Source organism: Penicillium griseofulvum (assembly GCF_001561935.1).
Source record: "Penicillium griseofulvum strain PG3 chromosome Unknown contig_95, whole genome shotgun sequence".
Classification (NCBI taxonomy): Eukaryota; Fungi; Ascomycota; class Eurotiomycetes; order Eurotiales; family Aspergillaceae; genus Penicillium; species Penicillium griseofulvum.
Genome location: NW_024467454.1, coordinates 1,018,325 through 1,033,804, shown reverse-complemented (window position 1 = coordinate 1,033,804; position 15,480 = coordinate 1,018,325). Strand labels below are relative to the sequence as shown.

The following is a 15,480-nucleotide window of genomic DNA, read 5'->3' as shown; positions in this document are numbered from 1 at the left end:
TATTATGATAACATTGGAGGGTGTGCCCAACCTCTGGTAGCGCATGGTATGTTGAGACTACCAACTAGGGCTTTTGTTGTGATTGACAGTATAATACAAGCCGCCCTAGGCTATAAACAGGAACCTTAGTTTTTGTGATGGTCTAGTGGTAAAATACTTGCGTATTGTGCTGACAGTGATTAAACACCTCAGGCATAACTTGACGCCAGCTCTGTAGAGTCTGCACGGGCCCCGGGGCTTTGTAGAAATTAATAATTAACTTTAAAGGAGAGAAATGAGAGAGGGGTAAGGTAAAAGAAATTGGAAGAAATAAAAAAAGAAATGAGGCTGACCCGTCTCGACCAGATAACCTTGCGAACTGGAGTCGCTATTGAATAGTTAGTTTATGTTTTAATTGACTGAATGTGTGTGCAATTGAACTTACCACGCGCTACCAATTGCGCCACAGCCCCAAATTGGTGAAGATTTTCACTCCCTATGGCACCATGATTCGAATGGTTTGTCTTCCCACAAAACAGTAAAATAGAACATATAAAATTCGCAATTGCCTTAGCAAGCATATGTTCTACAAAGTATAAAGAAGTATAAAGTATTTATCGTATACAAAAAGAAAAGAACAAAAAAAAGAAGTTGAGGCTGACCCGTCTCGACCAGATAACCTTGCGAACTGGAGTCGCTGTTTAATTGTTAGTTTTTGTTTCATTTTAGACTGAAAATGTTCAAGTGAACTTACCACGCGCTACCAATTGCGCCACAGCCCCAAATTGGTAATATTTTCAGCGCTATATGGCACTATCAATATGTAACCCTCCTATCCCCGACTTTATGATTTTGCGCGTCTACTTTAGGGCTAGTAACCTCTTCACCTTAGCCACCTGTGGACACAACACTATATCCATAAACGACTCAATCGCTATTCGCTTGTAAGATGTCAAGCGTCAATATACCCCTTTCTACATCACCAATCGCAGTTTGCGGGGGCGAGGAATCTGGGGTAGATTAGCGCATTCCAATTGACTTGAATTGGAAGGAGGAATATGATATACATAAACGATCTCACATGTCATGACGCCACCTGATCTAGAATAGGTCCGTGAGATAGGTTTGCATACGCCGCCGTGGAACGTATCAAATTCTAAGCTTAACCGAGCTAGATATCATATTCCCTCATAACCATGGGTATCGATTGAATATCAAAATATTGACACACGTATCATGTAGATTGTATATGTCCATTCGGTGTGTTAAACATGGAAATATCCCATCTGCGCTGTTCAAGATAAAAGCACCGTACGCCTAAATCAGAGGTATCACAGCAAAAAAACAAGAGCCAAAGACATCACTCTGACTCAGAAATATCACCCGGAATAAGAAATATTGACAAGATTCCGCTAAACCTCCTCCCTTCCCTTCCTAACAATCTCTCCCCTCCTCACTTCCCTTTCAACATCCTCGAGTCTCCCCTCCCACTCAGCCCAGCACTCCCCACTCCCAACAAGTCCAACTTCATACCAGCGCTGCAGCACGCGCGCTGTGCGCACCCGCAGCTCTGAGATCTCAGCTGCTTGTTCACTCTGTGTATGCGCGAGCCGATCTAGCTGTGGCTGTAGCTCGATTAGTGCTGCAGAGCTCTGCGCGTCCGGCACGGGGAGATCATTCAGTGATGTAAGGCGTGAGGCGGTTTCGGGGAAGGCGGTTGCATATGAGAGGACTATTGAGGCTAGGGTTTTGGTTGTGAGGCCTTCTGGGATTTGGTGGGGTGGTGTTGTTTGGAAGAGGTCGGGGTTGCGGTCGTCTGGTTGGGTTTGTGTTATTATGAAATTCGATCAGATGTTTTTGGGTGAATAATTTGAGAGTGTTTTATGTAGGTATTTGGACTTGGAGGTCCAATAGGGAGAGCATAAGATAAGAGGGGACATGTTGTGGTGGTAATGCGCGTGTAAATAACATTGACACTGGTTACATACGGAGCTGTAGAACGTCCCGTACGGCTGGTACACTCCGACTAAGTCGTTCTAATTCTGACTCTAGCCGTGCGAGTCGACGGGCGACTGTCTCGTCGAGGGATGCGGGCTTTTCGGGCGTGGTAGGGACGCCGGTCCAGTCTGTGGAACCGGTGACGAGGTAGGTGAGGCGGCGTAGGCGCGCCTCGAGGAGTTCGATCGTGGCTCCGGCCACTGCGTCACTTTCTAGGGCCATGGTCTGTGGAGTTCAGAGATCAATTGGGTGGTATTTCGAAGGGAATTCACTGAGAAACTGTGCCAGGAGCTTGGTGAGGTCCGGTGCAAACATAGCAAAATGTGGGGACAAGCTTATCAGTACCAAAGGTGTACATCGAACATTGACCTCGGGATGTTTCTACATAAGCATCTGTCTACTATAATATGGGATCCTTTATACCAGGGCGACACTTAGGACTTGGGGGTTTACAATATAATCATTTGGCATATGGCCAAGACTTGAAATTGCTCTACAGTATCTACATATTCGTCATTCACTCATCATTCGTAGGCTTCCCCGCATGCTTCATTCAAGACTACTTCGCATGCTCCAGATGACGTGCTGCCTCATCATCATCTGCATAATTCCACTCTGGGTGGGAGGCAGTGGGCGCTGTGGAGTTAGTTGCGGCGCCACGATGACCCAAGAGACTCGCCCCACCTTTCTCCTGCATCTCTTGGCTGGGTTTTGGCTCATCGTCGAAGCCGGAGACCTCGTAGTCGAAGACATTAACCTGTGTAGCCTTCTCTGCCATTTCAGGCTGCTGAGCTTTATGCTGAGCTTCCGTGTTGTTCGACTCCGGCCAGGAATCTTCCTGGTCACTAAAGATTATGGTAGGGGTGTTCTCGAATTCGCCCCCGAAGGCATCGTTGTCTCTGTTCACGAAGCCCTGGTTTCAGTTAGCCAGAAATTCTAGAACAGTCTATGAACGACTGGGCATCTTACCTGAAGCTGTGACGGCGCAGGATCCACTTGTGCGTTGACTGCATTCTCGCTCGCATAAACGAGCAAGACTGAACTCCACTCTTCGCGAGCGGCCTGGAGCACTTCAGTCTCCTGAACTTTCCGAATAGTGTAACCAACAACCTCGCCATCTTGTGAGGCTGTAGTGTTGCCTTTGGCTTTCCGTTTCTCGGCTCGTTGGGTCTTTCCATCTTCCGCCGAGAAGCTGATACGCCACCACTGGTAGTCACTGCTTTTTTCAATGTCCGAGTCCATATCCATCAAGTGTCCTGGAGCAGCCGTGTTGGGATTTGATAAAACATATGTCACATGCGGTTCCGTGCATACGCCTCGTAGCGTATACTTGTAGACAGGGGGTTCGGATGGTGATTTGGGAGGTTCAGTTAGTGTCTTTGATATCTCACGAAGAGATTCCACGGCACTCTCTTTTCTAAGTTCCAGTTCTGCGCTCAGAATATTAGCCAATGATATAAGCATAGTAGCAACTGCTGTCTTTACCTTTGAGCTTGGCTTCTATTTTAGTAGCAATTGCCCTCAATTCTTCTGCGACTCGCGTCGTATCTGGAAATGCCGCCTCGGAGCTGGACTGATCAGACTCTCGCGCTTGCTCCGGCGCAACCAACGGCACCGCCAGAGCAGCTTGTTCAAGGAGTTCCCTGATCGTTGAACTGCCCACGGGGTCCCGTGGGCTAGTATAGCGATGTATGAGTCGTTCGAGTTTCAAGACATCTTCCTGTATCTGCTGTCGCTTTGCACGAAACTCGCGAGCAAGATCTCGGCAGCTGCTAAGATACCGATCCGGATAGAACACAGAATGAATATCCACATCCACAGGGTTTGGCTTTTTAAAGGCATCGAGTCTAATGACTAGCACCTCTGCTAAGTGTTCAAGCCATGCGTCGTCAAGCTCCTTCCCCGGTCTGTCAGACCATAAAGCCGAATCGAAAACTTCATATAGCGTCTGCCCATGGTCTTGCTCAACAGGGGGATCAAAGGTGAAGAGCTCCTTGCTATCGGGCTCAGCAAAGTGGTCGGAAGGATCTTTCCTCCTGTATGCATGTGATGTGAATATTGTTGCCAGTGGATTTTCAGGATCCGCCTGAATAGCTGCACCATGCCATGCTTCCAAAAATCTGGTGACGCTCTCATCGGAGTCTGCCGAGAGGGATGACATGCTTTTGAGTTTTGCTAAGCCATCGCTGCTGCCAAAAGCTCGTTTTGTGGTATCCATAAAAGCCATCAGGCGCTGGGTCTCATGAATGATATCGTCCCAGTCGCTATCCCCGATCTTGCCATCGTTCACTGTGACAATCTTTGGTAGGTTAATCGGCTGCCCATTCCACCATTGAGGCTCATGGCCATAGTCAAACAACGGTTTGTTCCGCAGGAGCAATGCTTCCCGCGCGAGAGGAATACTATGGAGAATTGTCAAGAGCCCTCCTAGGTAAATGCCGTCTGGGTTGGGGCGGATGAACGCAGGCTCGCCCTCCACCCTTTTCCGGTCTTCCGGGTCTGGGCTAATCATGACTTCTTCGGAGGATGTGTTGAATAGGGTCATCGCCCAAGCGCCTTCTTCGTAGTGATCCCGGGTTGCTTTGTTGAACTGCGGCTGCTTATTTGATGTCACCCCAGTTTCCTGCTGTCCCATGTCGGAATTCAATGACATAGCAACTGCCTGCTGTAATTCTTGTTCTTCGCGTTCCGCTAGACTGAGACCTTGTCCGGAGCCTTCTATAAGGTCAAATAACCGCAAATTAGTATACCTTTTGCAATTAAAATGTCAAGATTGTGTTACCTTTCGGACCGATCGCGACAGAATCTTGATATCCAGTATGCTGTTCCAGGTCATGTATGTCTGTTCGTGAAGGAGGACGAGAGGGCGGTGCTGTCGCTGGCACTGGTGGCGCATTGTCTTGTTGGGCAAAATCCCATGCTGGGGCGGGGTATGTTAATTTCCAAAGCGAACTCTCATGGTGGAGGTGATCTTACAAGAACCTCTGTTGTCATTCCAGTAACTAGTTACTGGCTTTGATATGTCAGATCATAGCCAGGAGTTGCTGCGTGTCGCCAAACTTACCTTTAGCTGAGACCCTGTCGGATCTTCGAAGTACGCGTTGATCGCTTTTTGTGAGTCGAGATTGTTTCCCTGTATGGGATAGAATTAGCTCAGATATTGCTTATCAACTGGCAGTGTTCTACCTTCAAGAAGGCGATAGCTTGTTCGCGTGTCGTGCTCGTGAAGCTGACGAAGCTGGCGATAGCTTCCTCGGACGGTTCGGAGGCCATGGTCTAGTTCTGCGCTGAAATTGGAAATCAATGTACAAGCATGATAATAGGAAAAGAAAAATAGAACAAAGCAAGAAGAGTTGGGGAAAGCGAAAGAGGAAGTGTCGCAAAACGGAGCTTCCCCACCACATGACGCCAAGCGTCATTCCGCTATTTGTGTCTCTTTGTACTTTGTCCTCTTCACTTCTTTGAGCTTAAAATATATATCCTATATATGTTTTCTCCGTCATTTCTTTCAATTTTCAGCCTATTCCAACTCGATCAAGGCTCATCAGTCTTCACAATGGATATACATATTTCGAGAATTCGTTGTCTCTTCCTTCGTTCTTTGTATCACCTACTCCCAGTATTAAACACCACAATACTCTTTATGGTTGAAACAAAGCAGTGCATAATAATACAATAGCGCATGGGCTTTATGGAAATTGAAGCAAGCGAGTATAAAGACCCTTCTCTTCCGCGCCAAATAGCCAGTCAGCACACATTCTAAACAACACAACACAGCATCCAATCCAGCATTTCGCTTTCATATCTACAAGCCTTTATAGATTGTTATATTCCATAGCTATCACAATGGCTCACTCACGCAACAGTGCAAGCCAGAAATCCAAGACGGTAAATACCCCGAAGACCACCAGCAAGAAGACTACCAGCAGGAAAACTACAAGCAGGAAAACTACAAGCAGGAAGACTACCAACAAGAAGCCAGCCAATAAGAAGGCCGTTAACAAGGCTGCCAAGCGTCCTAAGGTCGACATAAACAAGATTTTCCCACCCTGGGGCTCTGAAGAAGCGCTGAATCAGACGGCAGAGAAGCACGCTACTGATATCATCATGGCCGTGTACCACGACATCAACGCCTACTGCCGTATTGAGAAACTTGCGGCAGAGAATATTCATAATTTACAGGAGATGTTCTCTAACCTGCGTGCGTCCACAGAAGTATTTGTTGAGCGGGAGATTGGCAACTACATGAACTGCGTGGAATCTTTCAAGGCGGAACGTGGTGAATTCCAACCTGTCACACCTAACAGCAGATTCTTAGAGTTTGTTACTGCACTCGGATGGAAGATGTTTGCTATCTGTGCCCATGCCGAAGCATTTCGACGAGGTATCAAAGAAGCTAACGATAGAACCTGGGGACTCGTGGTTCAGAAGATTCAAGAAAACTCCTTGAGTATTCAACTTTATGCACACAGCCGATCCCTGAAGTGGCGTGACACGCTCTGGGTTTACCAGGCCTACACCATGCCAGGTCTACCAGACATGAAAACCGAAATCGAGACTTACATGCAGTGGAAAGTCGACCACCCTCACCACACCGTCATCACACTCGACGGTAAACTGAAGGAGCCTTTATATGATGGTGAATTACAGCAACATATTAACGAGAGTATCTATGACCCCAAGGAGTGGCATGGTAATAAGCAGGATCCGACGCTTCGCCATATGCCCAATGGCAGTTCGACTGACATTGGACGTGCTTGTGTTATGTGCGGCAGTGCTGTTTCTTGTGACTGCCGCCTGACATCTCGGGCAGGAGAACTGGTTGAGCTGAGAGAATATCCCGAGACAGGTACTGGTGTTCGAGTACTTACGAAATTCAAACGCGGCGATATTCTCGATATATTCGTGGGTGAACTTCTTCCTGGCTGCGTGGAAGATGTGTATCCTCTGACGCAATGCGATGACAATCCCAAAGGTCGCATGCTGTGTACGGTTGCCCCTCATCAGTTTGGAAATTGGACCCGTTTTATCAACCACTCTTGCCGGCCCTCGACGGAGTTCACTACCCGAACCATTGGAAACCGAGTGGTGTGCACTGTTGAGGCCATTCGCGATATCATGCCCTTTGAAGAACTTACTGTTGGCTACGGTGATAAATACTGGCGGCATAGAGACTATGAGTGCCTATGCGGGCACTGCGACGGTTCTGGAACTGACTTAGAATAAGTGATAGATTTGCATTTTGGAGTATAGAATTGATTTGGTAGCTAAACATTGAATAGACCATTGATTTTATATATTTTCGGTAGAAACACGTAATAGATACTTACGGGTATGTGTTTGTTCATTGTTCAACGTCCGAAGGAGGAACCTTTTCCTATCTACCTCGCTTAAAACCTCCCATGAGATATAGGGTTGTGCCAAGCTCTGGGATTATATAGTAAGCAACTTCTTTTATTGATACCATCGTCCAAGCTATCCCTTCTCCCGTGAAATGAATAAAAAGTAGACATTATTATTCGTCCCTAGAGGACGGCATTCTACAATTACAAGGAGTTGGACCAGTCATCGTCCAGTTTGGCTTCCAGATTCAACAGCCAATGAGAGAGTGCTTTCCCAATCGGGCCATCTGAGATCCATTCCCCAGATCCAGAACGTATCCAATGGGAGAGCGGCTTCCGGGCTCGACATTTCTCCACCATCACCTTGACAATCAATTTATCATGCAAAACACTGCTTCGATAGGGCTCGGAGACCCGGCAATTTTCGTACCCGGGGATAGTTCTGATCGGATGAAGCTTTCCGCATCGGAACCGGACATATCCAGCCAGGGACAGCTCGGTCCCAACGATTGATTCGGGGAGTATTTAAGGGGACTTTCTGTTCTTGCGAGAGACACAATAAAGCTCTAAACTCAAACACAGCTAGTCTTTCGTGAAATTCCATCCTCCACCGCATGCACCATGGCGCCGAGATGCAATCGCGAGACCAAGGCCAGCGAGCTTGTGCCTTACTATGCCCCTCAAATTGTTGGAAAGACAATTCTTATCACGGGAGTCTCCCCAGGAAGCCTTGGTGAAAGCTTTGTCAAGCAAGTCGCTGCAGCAAAGCCTGCAAGATTCATCTTTGCTGGACGTTTGATCTCCAAGATGCAGGGCCTCGTCGATCAACTAAGCGCTGCACACCCGGAAATACAGGTCAAATGCCTTGCCCTGGACCTGCTCTCATTTGCTAGTGTTCGAAAGGCTGCCGAGACTGTCAATTCATGGGAGGATGTACCTCACATCGACGTATTGGTCAATAACGCTGGCATTATGGCGGTCCCCTACAAGTTGTCCGAGGACGGATTCGAAAGCCAGTTCCAGGCGAACCATCTCAGTCACTTCCTCTTCACCAATCTCATCATGGGAAAGATCCTATGCTCGAAATCTCCGAGAATTGTTGTCATCTCCAGCGGTGTGCACCGCGTAGGTAATATCCGCTGGACTGATTACAACTTCAACAACGGCAAGCACTACCAGAGGTGGCTGGGGTATGGACAGTCAAAGACAGCCAATGCTCTGATGGGTCTTGCACTTGCTGAGAAACTCGGTCCACAAGGCGTTCTCGCGTTTCCCATGTGTCCTGGTACTTGTCACACGAACCTCTCGGCGCATGGCGCCCATGACTATGTTTCTTTTGCTGCCGATCTTACGGAAATGGACAATATTTAAGGAAATAAGTGGATATTTGGCATGGATGAGATCTACTTCAAGGACTTTGACCAGGGTGTCGCTACGCATGTTTTTGCTGCCTTCGACAACAGCATCGCCGAGCACAATGGTTCCTTCTTGAATGACTGTCGTCTTGCGGACCCGGACCAGGAAGAAGTATATTCTTGGGCGACTAGTAAGAGGGATGCCGAGAGACTCTGGGCCCTGAGTGAGAAGCTCGTTGGCCAAGAGTTCAAGTACTAGACAGCACCGAGCTTTTTTTTGGTGACAATAAACTGTTCGAAATATTTAACTAGTCATACCTACTTCTGAATCTGGGTGGCAATTGATCTGCTGTTGTAACCGCATCGCTATACGGCTTCTACCCTTTCAGTCCGTTTCGTCATATTGAATGCCCTGCGAACATTGACATACTATGTAGATTATAAAGATTGTATTTCCAATTTAAACTACGTATCGCAACTTCTAGTACAGACCGCACCTGGCATCACTGGAACCATCAACTATTTGATGAACATTGACCTTTCCCTTGTTGTGCTACGAAATTACGCCCATTGGCTTGTTAAGTGCTAGCAAGGGGTCCAACTACTAGCATGAAGTTGGGCAATTTAGCCAGTCCGAATAGAATAGAAGCATATACTTGAAGTGCCGAAGAGCACTGTTGATCTCGTCCTCATTAGTCATATAAACGCGGATGTAATTCCTCGGGTTCCCCGCAGTTTTGCGTGCGGGGAAAGCTATGCTTCCCTCGGACTTGCACACTTCAACTTCCAAACCCCTCCAGTTCAACTGTTCCAAGGTTATTGCAGTTATTCACTTCATTTCCACACCTTAGGTAAAGAGTCATGATACCTCAGTCAAGCTAGCATTGGAATATGAACATGAGCTACTGCGGAATTTCTAAGGGTATTAGCCTGAGAGGCCGTATATCCTGCCAGAAGTTTGAGATTGGAGGAAGAAAAGTCCTTCAGCATGCATCATTGGTCAGGAGAGGACTACTGACAGAGAGCTATGCGCGGGGGCCATCAAGTGTAAGTATTCTCGACCCAAGAACAATCTAGGGATAACACGGTTGATGTGAAGCAATGTTTATCTAACCATACTACCTTCAATATATAGCCGCCCTTGATTGAGTCCACAGTTGGCGACCATTTCGCCAAGATTGTTGCGAAATACGGGGATAGAACAGCGTAAGAACCATGGCGCAAGCTTGATCAATTGAGACTCTAGATACTGACTATACGTAGTGTTATCTCAAGACATCAGAATGACCGAGCAACCTATTCCTCCTTAGACACAAGAAGCAATGCTCTCGCTCGGGGTATGGCGTCGATCGGTGTTGGGAAGGGGGACCGAGTTGGAGTCATGCTTGGGAACTCGATGGAATACGCTGTGGTACGTTGAGTGTTCGTGAAAACATTTAAGATGGAATCAACAAGGCTAATATCCGTGACCAGGCAACGTACGCATTATTCAAACTTGGTGCGATTCTGGTAGGTCAGCCTGCTCATTGTGATATGTGACACTATGGCTAATCATCTGATAGGTTCCGCTCAATCCATCTTTCAATACTACACAAGTGATTGCAGCCCTAGGTCACCTAGAAGCCAGCCATCTTATAATCAGCACGGAGTCCAACCTGCCCCGAAAGAAACCACGAAGCAATATTCCCTTGCTCGATGACCTTGTTCAAGACCCCCACAAGTCGAACTTGGAGTCCGCATTGATTCCTTCTCTGAGAAATATTATCACGGTCGACAATTCTGAAGGTCGCGTGGATATATCATCATATAAAGGCTTGACGCCTTATGCATCCATCATATCCCAGCTTACTGCAGACGGCCGCCCACTTCCTCCCCAAAATCTCTCGCCGCATGAGATTGTGAATATCCAGTTCACATCAGGCACCACATCAATGCCCAAGGCAGCATGTCTTAGCCATCACTCCATCTTGAATAACGGCTCTCAAATCGGGGATCGCATGCTTCTCACGCCGAATGATATTATCTGTTGCCCACCGCCGTTGTTTCATTGCTTCGGTAGTATTTTAGGTTATATGGCGACAGCAACCCACGGCTCAGCCATAGTCTTCCCCAGTGAATCGTTCAATGCCCGCGCCGCGCTGGAGGCTGTCCAAGAAGAGAAATGCACCGCGCTGTATGGTGTACCGACAATGTTCCTCGAGCAGCTGAGCATGATTGAGAGGAAAGAAATATCCAACGAGGGATTCCAGCATCTTCGCACGGGCATCGCTGCTGGAAGCAGCATCCCTCCTGAAATCATGAAGAAATTGCACAAGATACTGAATCTGACCGAATTGACAATCTGTTATGGAATGACGGAAACAAGCCCCGTCTCGGCTATGACAACAACGGATGATCCCATTGATAAGCGAATATCCTCTGTTGGAAAGCTTATGCCACATGTCGAGGCAAAGATTGTGGACCCAATGAACAAGAAAGACATTCTGCCTATAGAAACGCGGGGTGAATTGGCAGTTAGCGGGTACCTGTTGATGAAGGAATACTGGGCCGCCCCGGAAAAAACCGCGGAGGTGATGATTGCAGATGACTCTGGCAAAGTGTGGATGCACGTGAGTTCTATTTTCCATTCTTTGTCTCACGTAAAGCTGATTTTTCTGACCCGTGGTTTTAGACTGGAGATGAAGCTTCCATGTCACCAGATGGATATATCAGTATCACTGGACGGATCAAAGACTTGATCATCCGAGGTGGCGAGAATATCCACCCCCTAGAGATCGAGAATTGCTTGCTAGCCAATGACGGTGTTGCGGATGTTTCTGTTGTCGGTGTCCCCGACGCGAGATATGGCGAGGCAGTGGCTGCTTTCGTCATTGCTCGGGAAGGCTCAAAGACAGTCACTGCTGAGGATATTCAGCAATGGGTGCGCGAAAAGCTTAGCAACCATCTTAGTAAGTCATAACCCAGAGTGCTCTAGGGCTGCATCATTTCCCATCGGTTTCAGCTGGACTTCGATCATCTTGACAATTGTCCTATGCACCGGGCTGACGTTTGTTTGCTTGTAGTTCCAAAACATGTCTTCTTTTTGGGCCCCTCAGAGCCTTTTCCCAAGACAGCAAGTGGAAAGATTCAGAAGTTCAAGCTCAGGGAGAAGGCCATTGAACTTTTGGCCAAAAGCGCTGCATGAATACCGAGCATATAAGGCCGAGTCCTTTCTTTGCACAGGTTCTAAGTAGACAAGTGCCTGAAATTGTGCATACTTGTCTATTCAATTCTCACTTTTCATTAGCTAGAATATTTATATGATCATCCGAAGGCTAAATAACGAGCCTGAGTAGATACATCCATACTAGTTGTCTCGATCATTGCCACAAATTTATCACACAAAGGAAGCCAGATAGAGACCAAGTAGGGTATTCACTCTTGAAATGAAACCTTGATAGTCAACAATGGACAACAATGGACAACAATGGACAACAATGGACAACAAACAAGTCCGGACAAGGGCCAGTAGATGAATAGCATGAACCCAGGGATGTTTATACATAACTATGTGGCAACTCATGGCCATCAGCGGCCATTGCGGACATTTTTATATCGTGCCGATACACCCACAACCCAACGACGAACACAAAGTTGTCGATGGAGTAGGAACTTGAATACACAATCAAGTCCCTCTTCTGTGGCCTTTCGGGTTATCTCAGAGGTAGCCGAGTGATTTCAGAGAGACCACCCCAGGCAATGATTTATAGCATCACGTGTAGCCAACGGGCATACTTCGCTGTAGCCGATATCGCAAGAGCACGTGCAACAAGTTCCTCTGGATTTAGAAATCCTGAATGCCTGTTTCACCCTGCAGGTTTGGACGAGCGTCGTCCCCGCGAGTGTCGCCAACCACCCATTCAGGTTCCTCATCCTCGAAGTATTGGTCTTGCTTATCCGAGTGATCATCGTAGTCCTCATTCTGATCAACAGTCTTGTAATCGAAATCAGGGTCATTGCCCTGCATAAAACGCAATTCCATTTCCCACCGCCAGAGCCGCTCTCCTTCTTCCTTATTTGGGGGTATTTCATCACGGTCCTCGGCAAGGATCTCCCCACCTGGGCCACGAGTGTAGCTCATCATAGCGTTAGGGTTTGGGTTTGAGATCGCCTCGATCTTGGCTTCAGAGCGCAGGAGGTCAGTCTCCAGGACGCCTGAGAACCCCTTTGCTCGTCCCTCGGCCTCTCTTTCTTGCGCTGTCTGGAATCGGCGGATGAGGCGATCGTATAGTAACGGGTCTGTGGAGAAGTCGAGCAGGATTAGCATTGTATTTTTGGGGGGTTTCTTCTGTGTGCAAAGCCAGCTAGCACCGGTAAATAAACCAGGCCAGACATGTGTAATAATCAACTGGCAATGGGAGAGAAGAGAGCAGGCGGACCGGCTAACTCAAGCCCCGCCGAGAAGTATTCTGGGTTTAAGTCCAGATACCGCTTGCGACGGTTTTTGACTGTGACAGCTTTCTTTGCATCGGATTCATCTTTGGCCATAAATCCAGAATCCTTGGGGAAATGAGGCATCTTTGGTGTGTTTCAGAGTGAGGTGGAGAGGAAGACGTTTGGGAAACGCGGAGCTCGGCGGCAAAAGTGCCTCCATCTCCGCAATCATGACTTTTTTTCTTGTTGAAGATTTACTTGATAGGTGTCTAGTTTGAACGTGTAAGTGTCAAGGATCTGATCCAAATTACCTTTTATCATTCATTAGATGTCTATTGCAATAAGGGAGAAAAGGACACAGTTTCAGGTTGGTTGCTAACAAGCTTGCAGATGCGCTATTTTGGTTGATTCCTCCGCCACTTCTATCCAGAACTGCATCTGGAAATCATGTCTGCCCAGGACTTCTTGCGGCGGGTTGATGCCCGGCGATTCAGTACCGGTGTGATCTTGCTAATCCTGCTTGCCTTCTACTCGCCCCTTTCCAAGCTGGTTTTGTCTCCGATATATGGATCTTTCCCCGCGCATATCTTCCATAGTTTTGGAGTCGCCATCTCCGGCGGACTCGGATGGCTACTGAAAGATAAGATCCTCAAGCGCATGGGCCGTCTCGGAGGTTTCATGCTCCCTGTGTTGGCATTCTGGGTTCCGACTCTCCAATATTTCATCAAGCAGCAAAGCTCAAAGATTGGCAATCCCACAGGCCCAGTCGTCACGGAACTTTGCGGCTACTATCCTCTGGTCCTGTTGACAGTCGCTTATGCCGGAAAGCAAATCCAGACTGCTTTGAGACTTGAGGCGCAGGGCGACGTGATTGTTGAGCATGTCCCCTTGATAGGTTCATATGTCTTCTATTCGGCCGGTGAACATATTGCCAAATTTGTTCTTTCATGGATCGTTGGGTCGTCCGTGTTTTTCACCAGAGTCGGCATGCAAATGCTCCTCGCGGCTGCTTACGCTGCGCTCATCCCGTCTAAATGGCTAGTCCTGGCTATTCCCTCTATAATCTTCTCCGTGACCTCAAACGTCCATTTCGCTGGAATGAGCGGTGTCAATTCTGCAATTGAACATGAAGGATATTCTCTCTTGGCACGACAGGAAGCTTACACAGGATACATTTCTGTTTTGGAAAACAATAATGACGGATTCCGGGTTATGCGTTGCGATCACAGTCTGCTCGGTGGACAGTGGATCAAGCAGACACCAGGCTACCGACCTGAGGTGGAAGATCCTATCTACGCCGTCTTTGCCATGCTCGAAGCCGTCCGTCTAGTTGAGCCGGATCATGGCGTTCCCCGTGTTGACGCAGACAGCAAAGCGCTGGTCATGTAAGAATCACTAAAAGCATCAATTGCCCAGTTTACTGACAGGAAATAGTGGTCTTGGAATTGGCACGACACCCTCTGCACTCATTAAACATGGTGTTGAAACCACCATCGTTGAAATCGACCCTGTGGTGCACAAGTTCGCTACTCAGTACTTCAACCTTCCGCCAAACCACACCCCCATCATTCAAGATGCCGTAAAATACGTCAAGAAGGCCGCATCCTCCCCAAATACACCCCAGTATGACTACATCGTCCATGACGTATTCACTGGAGGTGCCGAGCCCGCCGAACTCTTCACATATGAGTTCCTGTCTGGCCTTCACTCGCTCCTCAAGGAAGACGGTGCCATTGCCATCGTGAGTCACACCACAACAAACCCCCATGTACGCACATACTAACAAATAAACCCAGAACTACGCCGGTGACTTGACCCTCTACCCAACCGGTCTTGTCGTCCGCACCATCAGGGCGGTCTTCCCATCTTGCCGCATCTTCCGCGAAGCACCCGGCGGAGATGAGGAAGATACTAACTTCACCAACATGGTTCTGTTCTGCAAGAAGAGCTCCAACACACCGATTCAATTCCGTGACCCTGTCCCGGCAGACTTCCTGCGCAGCAAGTCTCGTGAAAACTACCTTGTTCCCGAGCATGAAATTGACGCTGGCATATTTGCCCATTGGCCTAAGGCTGGCAGGAAACTTTTGTGGGCGAAGGAGGTCGGAAGATTGCATAAGTACCAGGATCGCAGTGCGCTCAAGCACTGGGCTATTATGCGTAAGGTCTTGCCTGATGCCGTGTGGGAGAACTGGTGAGCGTTGGAAAGAGCTGGGTAAAATTCGGAAATCGAAGATTGCTCTTGCTCAGAGGATTGTGCTGTATCAAATATAATAGCTAAATAGACTGCAAAAAAAAAATAACTTTTCGTTCTACTAAGAACAAGAGTAGTTGCGTATATGGCCTGTCTTTGTAGAACTAACGTTACATGTGCATAATACTCCGATGTTTTT

General features: G+C 47.8%; 7 protein-coding genes across 7 annotated transcripts; 4 read left to right on the top strand and 3 right to left on the bottom strand.

Annotated features, from left to right (window-relative positions):
- Window positions 1-1,391: 1,391 nt before the first annotated feature.
- Window positions 1,392-2,199, bottom strand: PGRI_058950 (putative nuclear distribution protein RO10; the record flags this gene model as incomplete). Its single annotated transcript, XM_040793608.1, has 2 exons — window positions 1,392-1,795; window positions 1,968-2,199. 2 exons carry the CDS (start codon window positions 2,197-2,199, stop codon window positions 1,392-1,394), a joined length of 636 nt encoding a protein of 211 aa, XP_040648463.1.
- Window positions 2,200-2,536: 337 nt separating this feature from the next.
- On the bottom strand, window positions 2,537-5,250 carry PGRI_058940 (ubiquitin-associated-like domain-containing protein; the record flags this gene model as incomplete). The annotated part of the gene is made up of 7 exons (XM_040793607.1): window positions 2,537-2,890; window positions 2,947-3,407; window positions 3,463-4,695; window positions 4,760-4,897; window positions 4,954-4,990; window positions 5,042-5,110; window positions 5,164-5,250. The coding sequence occupies 7 exons, from the start codon at window positions 5,248-5,250 to the stop codon at window positions 2,537-2,539; spliced, it is 2,379 nt and encodes a 792-aa protein (XP_040648462.1).
- A 573-nt stretch (window positions 5,251-5,823) lies between these two features.
- PGRI_058930 (SET domain protein) lies at window positions 5,824-7,203 on the top strand (the record flags this gene model as incomplete). Its single annotated transcript, XM_040793606.1, has 1 exon — window positions 5,824-7,203. The coding sequence occupies one exon, from the start codon at window positions 5,824-5,826 to the stop codon at window positions 7,201-7,203; it is 1,380 nt and encodes a 459-aa protein (XP_040648461.1).
- Window positions 7,204-7,940: 737 nt separating this feature from the next.
- Window positions 7,941-8,933, top strand: PGRI_058920 (oxidoreductase, short-chain dehydrogenase/reductase family; the record flags this gene model as incomplete). Its single annotated transcript, XM_040793605.1, has 2 exons — window positions 7,941-8,604; window positions 8,692-8,933. 2 exons carry the CDS (start codon window positions 7,941-7,943, stop codon window positions 8,931-8,933), a joined length of 906 nt encoding a protein of 301 aa, XP_040648460.1.
- Window positions 8,934-9,565: 632 nt separating this feature from the next.
- Window positions 9,566-11,858, top strand: PGRI_058910 (uncharacterized protein; the record flags this gene model as incomplete). Its single annotated transcript, XM_040793604.1, has 7 exons — window positions 9,566-9,721; window positions 9,810-9,880; window positions 9,938-10,085; window positions 10,148-10,183; window positions 10,237-11,283; window positions 11,346-11,622; window positions 11,737-11,858. 7 exons carry the CDS (start codon window positions 9,566-9,568, stop codon window positions 11,856-11,858), a joined length of 1,857 nt encoding a protein of 618 aa, XP_040648459.1.
- Window positions 11,859-12,497: 639 nt separating this feature from the next.
- Window positions 12,498-13,231, bottom strand: PGRI_058900 (uncharacterized protein; the record flags this gene model as incomplete). Its single annotated transcript, XM_040793603.1, has 2 exons — window positions 12,498-12,952; window positions 13,093-13,231. 2 exons carry the CDS (start codon window positions 13,229-13,231, stop codon window positions 12,498-12,500), a joined length of 594 nt encoding a protein of 197 aa, XP_040648458.1.
- A 303-nt stretch (window positions 13,232-13,534) lies between these two features.
- On the top strand, window positions 13,535-15,285 carry PGRI_058890 (spermidine synthase; the record flags this gene model as incomplete). Its single annotated transcript, XM_040793602.1, has 3 exons — window positions 13,535-14,472; window positions 14,522-14,828; window positions 14,884-15,285. 3 exons carry the CDS (start codon window positions 13,535-13,537, stop codon window positions 15,283-15,285), a joined length of 1,647 nt encoding a protein of 548 aa, XP_040648457.1.
- Between the last annotated feature and the right edge of the window lie 195 nt (window positions 15,286-15,480).